A 12881-nucleotide genomic window follows, 5' to 3' on the forward strand; every position below is an offset into this window, starting at 1 on the left:
TTGATGTGTAGCTGGCAAATATTTTCTCCCACTCTGTGGGTATTCTCTTCAGTTTAGAGACCATTTCTTTTGATGAGCAGTAGCTTTTTAGTTATATGAAGTCCCATTGATCCATGCTAGCTCTTAGTTGCTGTGCTGCTGGGGTTTCGTTGAGAAAGTTCTTACCTATACCTACTAACTCCAGAGTATTTCCTACTCTTTCCTGTATCAACTTTAGAGTTTGTGGTCTGATATTAAGATCCTTGATCTATTTTGAGTTAATATTGGTATAGGGTGATACACATGGATCTAGTTTCAGTTTTTTGCAGACTGCTAACCAGTTTTCCCAGCAAAATACTGCATTTCTAAGGTCAGGAGTAGAGCTCAAAAGGAAGAGTGCTTGCTTAGCAAGCATGAGGCTCTGAGTTCAATCCCCAGTATGAAATAAAAAAATTCAATTTCTCAAAACACTTCTCACTTTGTCTTTATAGCTCTGGGTTGCTTCTTCCTTTGATCCAGTTCAATATATAAATGCATATTACTGAGTACCACCAAAAATGAAAAAGGTATCTATTGTTTTATCTATTGTATAGAAGATGCTGTTCTCTGTATGAGAAAGCAGGAATGCTATTTAGAATGTGATTTAGAATGAACACTGGGGAGGAAAAGAAAGGGTGGGAGGAAAGAATGAGGTGAGAATGGCCATTAATGTTCACAGGTGAGAGGATGCAGTGACATATGAGTATTTTCACTGCTAAGTGATGCCTGTTTCCTTATATGGCATGAAGGCTTCCATTTAGAAATCCCAATTTCTTTTTTGTTTTTGGTGGTATTGGGGCTTGAACTCAGGACCTCATGCTTGCTAGGCAGGCACTCTACCACTTGAGCCACTCCTGTTTTGTGTTGGGTATTTTCGAGATAGGGTCTTGGAAACTATTTACCCAGGCTTTGAACTGCAATCCTCCTGATCTCTGTGTCCCCAAGAGCTAAGTTACAGATGTGAGACTCTGGCACTTGGCTCCAATTTCTTTTTTCAGTATCATAAGACTATCATAGACAAATACTACAAGCTAGTATTTGTTTCATAAAGAACAGGGGTTTGGGGTTTTATTTGAAAGGAGGGAAATGTGGGTGGAGGGAGATGGGTAATATGTATACAGAGGCTGAGAGAGAACAGATAAAGACGATAGAAGGGAGCAATGAACATTTCTGGTTTGGAGGACAGCAGGTTAGTGAGAAGTACTGAGAAATGTATGAGGAGTAAAAGAAGCCATAAGCTGTCTGCCAACTTGCCTAGAGCTGGACCCTAGTGCTAAGATAGTTTTGGGCTACAACTTTTGCCACTAAAAGTCTAGATGAATCGATGTTTGATCTTTAGTCAACTATAACTTCTATAACTTACAGACATGGATACAGTAGTTTGTTTTTATGTTTAATACTGCTCATAGTCATAAAATGGGCCAAATAGCTAAAAAAATTTCCCTGTTATGTTCTAAAACAGTATCTGATTGGCCCTAACTCCTTCTTAAAACAAAATACCAAACATTTAAGAAATGTGGTATATTACTTCTGTTGTAAGACTAATATCCAACAAAGAAAAAAAAAAACCATAAAGTTTCTTACTTTTACAATATAGAATCTTCCCCAAAGCTCTGAAGAGAAAGAGAGAAACATCTTTGCCACCAATAGCTTGGACCTCTTGATTTTCAGAAACATTATCAGGTTTTTTTCTTCGCTTTGATTTTGATGGTGCAGCATCTGATTTTAATGACAGTCCTTTTTTCCTTGGCCATAAATCATTCTTTCCTAAATAATATATATCCAAGTGATAATATTTAAAATAAAAAATATGGAAATTAAAATTAAGAGTATTTTAGATAGTTATACTAAAATTCTAATTTAAATATTCTTTTAATAAACAATAATTACAAAATATGTGAACTGAGAGTCTTCTATGGGTTGCTAACTATTAAAATGGGATAAAATTATCTTGGGCTAGAGACATGGCTCAAGAAGTAGAGTACCTGCCTTACAAGCATGAAGTCCTGAGTTCAAAGCACAGCATCACCAACCCCCACCCCCCAAAAAAAAAAAAAACCTCATCACCCCCAGCAACAAAAATAATATCTCATGATGCCTACTGTAAATTGTCATATATATCATTTATTACACACTAATACAATCACACCACCTTAGTTTCTCATGGCGTTATGTGTAAAGTAATGTTCTTGCTGTAAAATACATATTTAACTAATTTAACCCTCGTAACAATTCTATGAAGGGGGAGTATATTACACTGAGAGATAGCCTATGACATACAGCTACAGTTTTAGCACTCCAAAGGCAGAGGGTAGGAGAATACAGTTTGAAGTCAGCCTGAACTACGCAGCAAGACCCTGTCTCACAAAACCAAGAGCTAGGGATATAATTCAGTGATAGAGCCCTTGTCTAGTTTATGCAAAGCCCTGGCTTCAATGCCTAGCACAATAAATTAATTAATTGATTAATAAAAGAACTAAGATATAAAGAGTTTAAGTAACTGGCCCAAGTTCATCAACGAGTAATTTAAATCCAGGCAGTCTGGTGCTGCAATCTATGCGGAACAACTCTGCTATAATAACTCTCTTCTAATTTTGGCTATTCCCAATTTATGAATGTGCCTGTGTTCAAATTTCATTTGTAAGTCTTCTGTTTCAAACTTAGAATGCATGACTTAAAGCAGTCTCAAATACCAGAAAGAACCTAAGATCTGGATTTGAATGATAGTGTTATTTATTTCATTAAGCTGATCAGAATTAAATGAAAAAAATGTAATTGCTAATATAATATCTGGCTTCCTCAAAAATTATTTTCTTTCCTTTAGATTTGTGAGCATAGAGAAATATATTAACTGTTAGGATCTTAACTGGCCCATTTCAAGTTTTCCAGGTTCATAATTCCAGTTCTAAACTGTAGTATATTTATACTTCCACAGGAATAAACAGGATTCTGGTTTTAGTTGTGGTAGGCTACCTATTTCTCTATGGATATTCTGGAAAACAAAGATACAAACTAAATGAATAGTTATACTTGTGAGCAGAAACATTAGTATTTCAGATGGATTTTAAGAGCTCTACAAATGGCTTTTTTATGTTTTTTTGTTTGTTTATATTTGTTTTTCATGTAGCCTATGCTGGTCTGAAACTTGCAATCTTCCTCCCTCCACCTCCCCAGTGCTAGGATTACAGATGTGCACCATTATGATCACAAAGAACTTTTATTTCTTTCTCAATTCCTCAATGCCAAGCATCAAGTTAGGTTCTCCCCAGATTGTCATTCTAAATAACATAGAAAGGTAAAGCAGCAAACCATTTAAATGAATTCTCCTGTCTCAAACATTTACCAGGATATATGATTCATAGAGGGGTGTATATGTATGTGCACATATATAATTTTCAAAAAGTATAAGAAAAGAAAGGTGTAGGAAGGTACACAGTAGTCCCCCTTTATCCACTATGGGACATGATAATTGCTGAGGATCTTCTTTAGTGATGGGTGAAACCACAGATAGCACCAAATCCTATACATACTGTGTATTTTCCCTATATATGCATAAATAAATTTAACACTTTTCCATCTTAACTAAGAATTTATCACACACTATGGCCATAGGTAACAGTGGTTTTAGTTTTGTTAGTCTGAACATTTTCTTTTGTAGATTGAGGTGTAACAGCAAAACTAGATGGATTTCTTTTTCCTTCTCCACAATTTTATGGATAGAAAATTTGTTTCTCAAAGATCTCAGTAACTTCAGCACACATTTTTTTTTTTCCTTATTAAGTCAAGAGCTTTCACTGTTTGACTTAAAGGAAGCCTTTATGGCTTCTCTTTGATGCCAGAGTCAAGAAGCCATCATCAACACTCTAGCACATTATTAAGTAAAATAACAGGTACTTGAACACAGGCACTGCAACACCATGACAGCTGATCTGCCAACCAAGATGACTACTGGCTAGCTACTGCACAGACATTACATACAATCCTGCAGTAAATACAGTATGGATATGTTGGACAAAGGGATGTTCTAGGAAGGACAGTAAAAGAGCTCATCACATTACATAGTACGAAACTTAAAACTTATTGTTTTATTTTTAAATTGTTTATTTGTGGACTTTTCCCTTTAACATTTATAGACTCCACTGACCATGAGCAACACAGACCACAGACAAGGGAGATATAATTTAACAAAAGTTAAAGAATGTTCAGTGACAGAACAAGGCCCTGGGTTTGATCCCTGGCACAACATTAAAAAAAAGTTTCGTTTGATTTCATTTCATGAATAATTAAGAGAAAGTCAGTCACACATATAATGCGGTATGACTGTGTCTTCTCTAGTTACCTTTTGAAGAAGAAAACTGGAGGCTGTTTATTGCACTTCTGATATCACCAGAACAGCCTTGACAGAGCAACTCTAGAGTAGTTCTATCGGGGACAGTAATTCTTCCTCCATTCTAAAATAGAAAATTAAATTAAAAAGATGGGTTTCTTTTGTTTATTTTATTGGCAGTACCGAGGCCTGGACTCAGTGCTTCACTCTTGCTAGGAGGGCACTTTACCACTTGAGCCACTCTATCAGCCCAAAGGATTTTTTTTTTTTTTTAAAACAAAAACGCACCTCCACCAAAACCCATTTTCTCTCTTTTTTTTTTGGTGGGACTAGGGTTTGAACTCAAGGCTTCACTCTTGCAAAGCAGGCACTCTACCACTTGAACCACACCTACAGCCCATTTTGCTCTACTTAATTTGGAGATGGGATCTTGAGAACTATTTGCCCAGGCTGGCCTTGAACTTTGATCCTCTGAATCTCAGGCAAACCCATTTTTTTTAACTTAATGAAAATAAATTAGATTTGTTCAAATGTGAGTGCCAAAAAGCTCCCATAGCCAGTTATGGTGGCACATGTCTATAAATCAAGCACTCAGGAGAATGAGAATGGCCAGACTGGATTACATGGATTACATAGAAAGACTGTCACAACGAGAAAAAAAAAAGCCTCTATGTTAAACACCAATCTGTTTATGACTGTAGGAGTCAAGTATTCTACCACTCAGCGACACCCCCAGCCTCATAATAATACAAGATTTTAAAGTAAATGCTATTTGCAATTAATAACCTAAGACTTTTTAAACATTTGATTGTTTGAGACAGAGCTTCACGTAGCCCAGGCTTTCCTCAACCTTGAGATCTTTCTGCTTCAGTCTCCCAAGTACAGGGATTACAGAAGTGTCCTACTATGCCTGGCTCATGACTTAGTCTTAAAATAGGAGTTCTGGGTTTAATGTGGTAAAATAGTATGTCAACTGTTTTCCTTTTTAAAATTATTTTTCTTGATTACTACTTAATGTTTAATAAATATCTAAAACTATGATTTACAGTTATCATTCTCATAGCTAAGAATGTAGAAAGACTTTAAGTTAAGGTCTCACTATATATCCTCACTATATATCCTAGACTGGCCTCAAACTCACTCTATAGCCCAGACTAGCCTTGAACTCACGATCCTCCTACCTCAACCTCTATAGTGCTGAGATTACAGGTGTGTACTACCATGCCAGCCTAGAAAGATGTTATTCCTATCCAAAGCTCAGCTTGCTTACCTCTAAAGGGGGATAATTATGTACCTGTTGGTATGCATGTAGTAAGAATTTAATAAGATCATGTATGTAAAAAATACTACCTGACATACATCAAGGGGTGATGACATCATTTCTCATGCTAACATTATTATATAACTGCTTGATTTTTTTTTTTTCGTTTTTGATGGTACTGGTGATTGAACCCGGAACCCTACATGCGCTAGACAAGCTTTCTATCTCTTGAGCCATGTCTGCAGCCCTTTTGTTTTATATTTTGTTTCTGGGATAGGGTCTCCTAACTTTGCCTGGGCTGTCCTCAAACTCATGATCCTCCTGTTTCTCTGTCCCCTCAGTAGCTGGAATAACAGGTGTGCACCACTATACCTGGTCTGCCTCTTATTTTTAATTTGACAATAAACTGTGAGCATTTTCCCGTTTCATTAAATATTCTCAAAACTAATTAATGGCATAATAGTTTGTCATAGAAACTACTCAGTTTATTATTAGACTCTGTTTCTAATTGTTTACTATTAATCGCTGTTTTTATTTTTTATTTTTTTTTTGTGGGACTAGGGCTCAACACATACTAGGCAAGTGCTCTGCCACTGAGCTAAACCCCAGTCCCAATAGCTGTCATTTATTCAGCTAAGTGCTCCACATAAATTATGTCTAATCTTCAAAAAATCTTCTCCTTTGGAGATTTCTCTCACTTCATGTGATCCTGCCATTACAACAAAAATTCTGTCTCATACAAGATTTGAGTTGATTTGTAGCAGGAAGACATCCTAGAATCATGCTGCTAAAAGAAGTTCCAACAGCTTATTTTAACATCACTTAGATCTGAAAAATAGGAAATATGATGCAGCAAACATTAACAATAGTGGGTGGAGGTGTTGCTCAAGCAGTAGAGTGCCTGTCTTGCAGAGTTGTGAGTTCAAACCCAAGTACCGATGGAAAAAGAAGAAGAAAAAAAAGAAAAAGGTAAGATAGCTGCTTCACAATAGCATAAATATAATTAACACAACTGAAATATATACTTTAAAATGGTTAAGATAAGTTTTATGGGTTTTCTTTTACAGTGCTGAGGACAGAATCTAGGCCCACAGGCATGCTAGGCAAGTGCTCTACCACTGAGTAACATCCCCAGTCCAGTTCTCGTGTTTTTAAAGTAACAAGACAATAATAGACCTGAACATTTTCTTAATAATAATTTAGAACAGTAAATCAAGCAAAGGGAAAATTTACCTCAATGTGAAAGTTAACTTTAATAGTAGAAAAAGGTTAAAGATTTTTTTAATCAATATTTCCTACACTGCCGGCTCACACCTGTAATCCTAGTTACTCAGGAGGCAGAGATCAGGAGGATCATGGTTCGAAGCCAGCCTGGGCAAATAGTTTTCCAGACCCTATGTCAAAAAAAGACATCACAAAAAGAGCTGGAGTGGCTCAAGGTATAGGCCCTCAGTTCAAACCCCAGTTACTCTCCCCCAACCCTCCCCCAAATTTCCTACATATGCTAAAATACCTCATGAGTGTAATACAATTTTTAAATCTTAAGGACTAAAAATGAGCCTGGTGTTGGTGGCTCTTGCCTATAATCCTAGCTACTCAAGATCAGAGATCAGGAGGAACTCAGTTTGAAGACAGCCTAGAAAAATAGTTCCTAAAACCCTACCACGAAAATATCCAACACAAAACAGGGCTGGCGGACTGGCTCAAGTAGTAGAGCACATGCCTAGCAAGCATGAGGCAAGGCCCTGAGTTCAAACCCCAGTACCACCCAAAATATAAAAAATAAAATAAAAATGACATATCTCCAATTCTTCCATTTAGATAATTTGGGCTTTCTATGGCTACAATGTAAGATTCAAATTAATCAGACTTACCTTATTAGCTTCTATAGTCACTATTCGATTAAGAAATTTCATCATAATTGTTGGTGCCACAGGGTTGAAACTGTAAAAGTTTAGTTAAATGGTTAATTTTAAAATACAACATGTATCTACTCCAACATTATAAGCAGATGTTTCTTTCTTACCTAATGTTTGAGATAGAACACTCTTCTTGAATTTCTTTGGGAAATAGTAACCTATGGCTATTATCTCCATTGACACTGTCAGAGATTATAAATACAAGAGGACATCGGCCAATCTGAACATACCTCCTAAAATAATAAAACATAATAATGTTAAAGTTTAAGTCATTTGCCATTTAATGTGGAGTTTTACTTATTTTCATCAAGATTTTTGGTGCTAGGGATCAAACTTATGACCTTGTACATACTAGTTAAGTGCTCTACCCTAACCTCTAATGTACACTTTTAAAATACTATACTCTAGGGCTAGTGGTGTGGCTCAAGTGCTAGATCCCTACCCAGCAAGAATGAGGCCTTGAGTTCAAACCCCAGGACTTTCCCCACCCCAAAAGGAGATAAAATAATATATTTCACTGATACTTACCTTAGAACTTCATGTAAAGTATAAGAATCTCGATAAAACTGGTTAGGTAAATCCTATTAAGATACAGGATTAAATATTAGTTAAGAAGTATTCCATGGAACATTTATTTTACAATTTATATTTATCAAGGAAAAATTTTATCTATCCAATGTATTTTAAGAACAATTTTCAGAGAAATTAAGAGAAATATGAAACAGCTGAGAGTCTACACAGTAATACACATCAACATAAACCCTAATTTTCACACAAATTTTATAGGGTCATTTTACCAGTTATAGTATTCTCATTGAATATTTTCCACAGATTTCCTTTGCCTTTCTATTCTTAAGTCATTATATTTTTAAAGTCTGTATAGCTACTATATTGTTAACCTACAGCTATCCTATTTAAGCTTATTGAAAAAGACTTTGGGCTTCTAATATAACAAAGCCTTTGTGCTCTGCTATCATAAAGCCACTATTAGTACTTTGGAGAAAGTTAATGATAACACATTTCACAACTGCTCATCCACTAGGTATAGCAGGATTTTAAAATGTGTACTTACTTCAACCAGAATTATCTTCTTATCAGTTCTCAGATCATCTCCAAGCATCTGCAGTTTATTATACTTTGTTGCTCTTAGTAGAAACTCTTTGAAAGTTGCTATCTGAGACTGATAGGGAAATATATGGAATCTTGATTCTGAAAGGAATCACATTTACCACTTTTACTTTCAACAAATTATATATACATTGATAATATACATATATATGCAAACATATCACATATAAATTCATTTGAATATATATGATAAAGCTCACAATACTGAAGAATATTTTATAATTGTGAAAACATAAAATTTAAAATAGAATATTTATTTCAAAGGACAATATGTTGTCAATAGCAATTTTTCTATACCAATGAATGCAGCATGGAGTTAACTGACTTTAGCCTGGAGTTAACTGACTTCAGAAAAGATCTGTCAATATATAACGCTCATGTAATTGGTAAAAATATCTATAGAGTTTGGATTATAAAATAAAGACTCTTTGAATGAGTTTGAGGCTACAAATGAATTATCTTCATAATAAAGATTTAACGACATAACAGAATGATTAGTGAACTTAGGAATAAGAAAAAGTTCTCTGAAGACATTTCACATAGAAGACTTTAAATAAAGAGAATTATCAGACTGTAAAAATTACTATCTAGAAAGCAGGAAAAATTTGAAGAACATGGGAAAATAGCAGCATTGTGTATGCCAAAGACACAGTACACACAGACCATATTAAAGACAATCCCAGAGAAAAGACTTTGAGGAACATTCCACATTATAACAAAATTGCTGTTATGTTTCATATATATTTTGAAGTGATTTGATTCTATAGGTATTTACTGATGTAGGCTAACTTATTTTGGAAGGCAAGTTTTTAAGGCTTTATTTATGCTGAAACAGATAAAAAGATCTTATACCATATACCCTCCACAAATACTGAAAACGTAAGAACTTACAAAAATTGCTAATAATTAATTCTCAAATAATCTCATTTTCCTCTACTCAAGACACCATTCCCCTCCTTCTGAAACTGGGAATTATGGGAGAAAAACACGCTTACTCATACAGCTTCATCTGAAAGCTCCATCAAACATAAGTTTTGTAGCAAGTCTTACCAAAACTAAGTATTTCCTTGAAATCATCTTTTTGGAAGTCTTGTAAGACTGGATTAATCCATTCTTGTACTTCAATACCATGTTCCTTTGACAGTATTTTTATAGTTGTTGTTTTTCCACATCCAGGAGGACCTGTTATTAATAAAATAGATCCACCCTAAAACAAAATACAAACAATTAAAAACCAAAATCAGGCTGGTGGAGTGCTTCAAGTGGTACGAGTGCCTACATAGCAAGCATGAGGACCTGAGTTCAAACCCCAGTGCCTCCAAAAACAATACCACTACCATCACCAAAATCATTCTAATGCTATATTATTTTAAAAATTTCATTCAAAGAAAAATGTCTTACACTTACTAACATCATTGCAACTTTTATAAAATAATGATAATATGATTGGTTAAAGTCCAAGCTTCTAAAGTTCTAAAGAAAATACTCCTGGGCTGAGGAAGTAGCTTACTGTTAAAGCGTTTGTTTGCCTAGCATGAATGAGGCCTTGGGTTCAATTCCCAGGACCATAAAAAAGAGAAAAAAAAAAAAAAAAAAAAAAAGAAAGAAAGAAAATACTACCCCCTAATACCTAATATTTATACATATATCTAAGTTTATTAAACTGGTAGAACAACAGTAATAGTTATGCAGGTCTAAGACTTGAGAGGAAGTACATGGAGAGTACTCTAAGACAGTATTGCTGTGAGAAAACATAGTGGGCATGGAAAAATATAAACTATTAGCTGAGGAGAGGAGGTGATCAAAGACAAATTAATGAGAAAACCTTCCATCCTTCCATATAAGAGGTACAAGAAAGAAACTGTCCCCAAATCAATAGTCAGAGAATACAGATGAGAGAGATTTGTATGCGACATCAAAGGAATATTGAGGCAGGCTGACACTGAAAATCTACCTTGAATACATTATGTTAACCCTAAACAGTAGGGAGAGATCTACAGACTGATAGGAAGGAATCAGACTCAAGAAAGAAGGGTGTGCTCCCTTTGAAGCAATTAAAACACCAACTCTTTCATTTCAAAGTTGAAAATTAAATGCAAACAATGGAAGTGGTTGTTAGTGACATGTCAAAGTAGGCCCATCAAGATGAATAAGTATACCACTATGGTATTGGATATTGATAATGAGGGAGGCTATGTACATTCAGGTGCACAGGGCCGATGGGAAATCTCTGTATCTTCTGCTCTGTTTTGCCAGGAACCTAAAATTGCTCTAAAAAGTAAAGTCTACTACAAAAAAAAAAAATTACAAGGCCTAGCAGCATGGCTCAAGTGATAGAGTGCTTTCCTAGCAAATGTGAGTCCCTGAGTTCAAACTCCAATACCACCAAAAATAAAAATAAATAAATAAAAGACAAGATTGATTTAAAGCTTATCCTACATTTCCACCTGGAACTGTATTTCAAAATAACTTAATAGTCCCATCTAGCAATGACAAACTTTTCTTTTACAGCAAGATCCCTGCTAATTGTAGAAATAACAGAATTATTAGAAAATTGTCATTTCACAACCCTAATTAAATAAGTGATTGAGGCAAGGATTGAAAATGCATGTTAAAACATGTAAATGGGAACTGGGTACTCACATGCTGCCAAAAGATCTCCCCATAGATGCTATGCCAGCAGCAAAGAGGAGGTAACTTATAATGAAGATGTCTGACTATCACCTCCTTAATGTAATGACCAAACTTAGTATCAAAGACAGCAGGAGAAATGCTGAGTATAGTGGTGCATGTCTATAATCCCAGCACTCAGATGGCTGGGGCAAGAAGACCACTTGAGCACAAGAATTTGAGTACAGTCTGGGCAATATAGTGAGACCATGTCTCAAAAGAAAGGGAAAATAAAAGTCAGATTATAGAAAATTCCAATATGTGATAAAGGTTTACCCTCAGTAGGAAGAAACAACGTGACAAATCCAAAACTGGCCTGGCCTTTTTAATTAAGTCAATGTCTTGGGGGAAAAAAAAAAAAAAGAGAGAGAGGTTAGAAGAGAATGTTATTAGATTAAAAACAAGCAAAAAAGAAAGAAAGAAAGTGCAATTCTTTTTTAGATTTTAGCTGAAACAAGCTAGCTGCAAAAGACGTTTTTGGGGACAAGAAAAATGTGCATGTGAACTGGTCATTAGATAACATTACCGCATTATAGTTAATTTTGTTAGCAGAATAATGGTATATATAGTTAATAAGGAAAAGAAATTTTCAAAAGAAGCATACTGAAGTATCTCAGTCTGACTGAAATGTCATGATGTTTATAATTTATTACAAAATACTTCAGGGGGAAAATGATGCGCATATTATGGACATATGAGAGTTTCCATAATTTTATTTTCCTTTATGTTTGAAGAATCTCAAAATAAAGTCTAAGACGAGGATCAATAGGAGAGAATATTCTATCTTTTGGGGAGCGAGCTGAGGATAACTGTGGGATTAGGAAGTGAAACAAAAACCACTAGCTTAAAATGAACTGTTTTAGGCTATATTTAATATAAAAACTAGTATGTAATTTGCCTAACTTGCTTCAGTGTGAGATAATCTGATGTGCTAAAAATACTAGTTGGTTTACTGTGCACATTATGGTTATAAAAAGGAAAGAAAGGGACAAACTCCAAGTCTCTGGGTCTTTTTGTGATTGGATACAGTAAGGTCAGGGACCTTTCTAGTGGAGGTGATCTAGACTTATCTGAACAAAGTTATCATAAAAGAGTAACTTTTCTAGCTGGGTTTTGGTAGTTCATGCCTAAAAGCCTAGCAATCCAGAGGCAGAGATCAGGGGGATCAGGGTGCGAAGCCAGCCCAGGCAAATAAGTTTTCACTATCCTATCTTGAAAATACTCAACACAAAAAAGGACTGGAAGAGTGGCTGAAGTAGTAGAGTGCCTGCCAAGTAAGCATGAGGCCCTGCATTCAAACCCCAGTACTGCCAAAAAAGATAAAATAAATAACAAAAAGGTTAACTTATCACAATTTATTGTAAGTCATAGAAACATTTGATATTAAACATGTTAAAACACATTTCTTACTTAATTACCTGTTTTGGCTGCCTTTCCAAAACTTCAGCTTTTAACCAGGTTTCAACTTCTTCAATTTTCTTCTTATGTACAGCAAGCTCATGCTAAGATAAAAATTTGAGGTTTAAAATGAAACATTTCAACTTGAACTTCATAGGGT

General features: G+C 35.1%; 1 protein-coding gene across 1 annotated transcript in view; it reads right to left on the reverse strand.

The window, feature by feature from the left end:
* Positions 1-12881, reverse strand: part of Rad17 (RAD17 checkpoint clamp loader component) — a 35935-nt gene that overhangs the window by 17137 nt on the left and 5917 nt on the right. The window contains exons 4-11 of the mRNA XM_020162649.2: positions 12742-12825; positions 9704-9860; positions 8598-8734; positions 8054-8106; positions 7633-7758; positions 7481-7550; positions 4358-4469; positions 1603-1785 (exon numbers count right to left, since the gene is read on the reverse strand). Of these exons, the coding sequence (XP_020018238.1) occupies positions 1603-1785; positions 4358-4469; positions 7481-7550; positions 7633-7758; positions 8054-8106; positions 8598-8734; positions 9704-9860; positions 12742-12825 (922 nt within the window). The remainder of the gene's footprint in view (positions 1-1602; positions 1786-4357; positions 4470-7480; positions 7551-7632; positions 7759-8053; positions 8107-8597; positions 8735-9703; positions 9861-12741; positions 12826-12881) is intronic.

The sequence above is a fragment of the Castor canadensis genome, chromosome 6, assembly GCF_047511655.1.
Source record: "Castor canadensis chromosome 6, mCasCan1.hap1v2, whole genome shotgun sequence".
NCBI classification, from domain to species: Eukaryota; Metazoa; Chordata; class Mammalia; order Rodentia; family Castoridae; genus Castor; species Castor canadensis.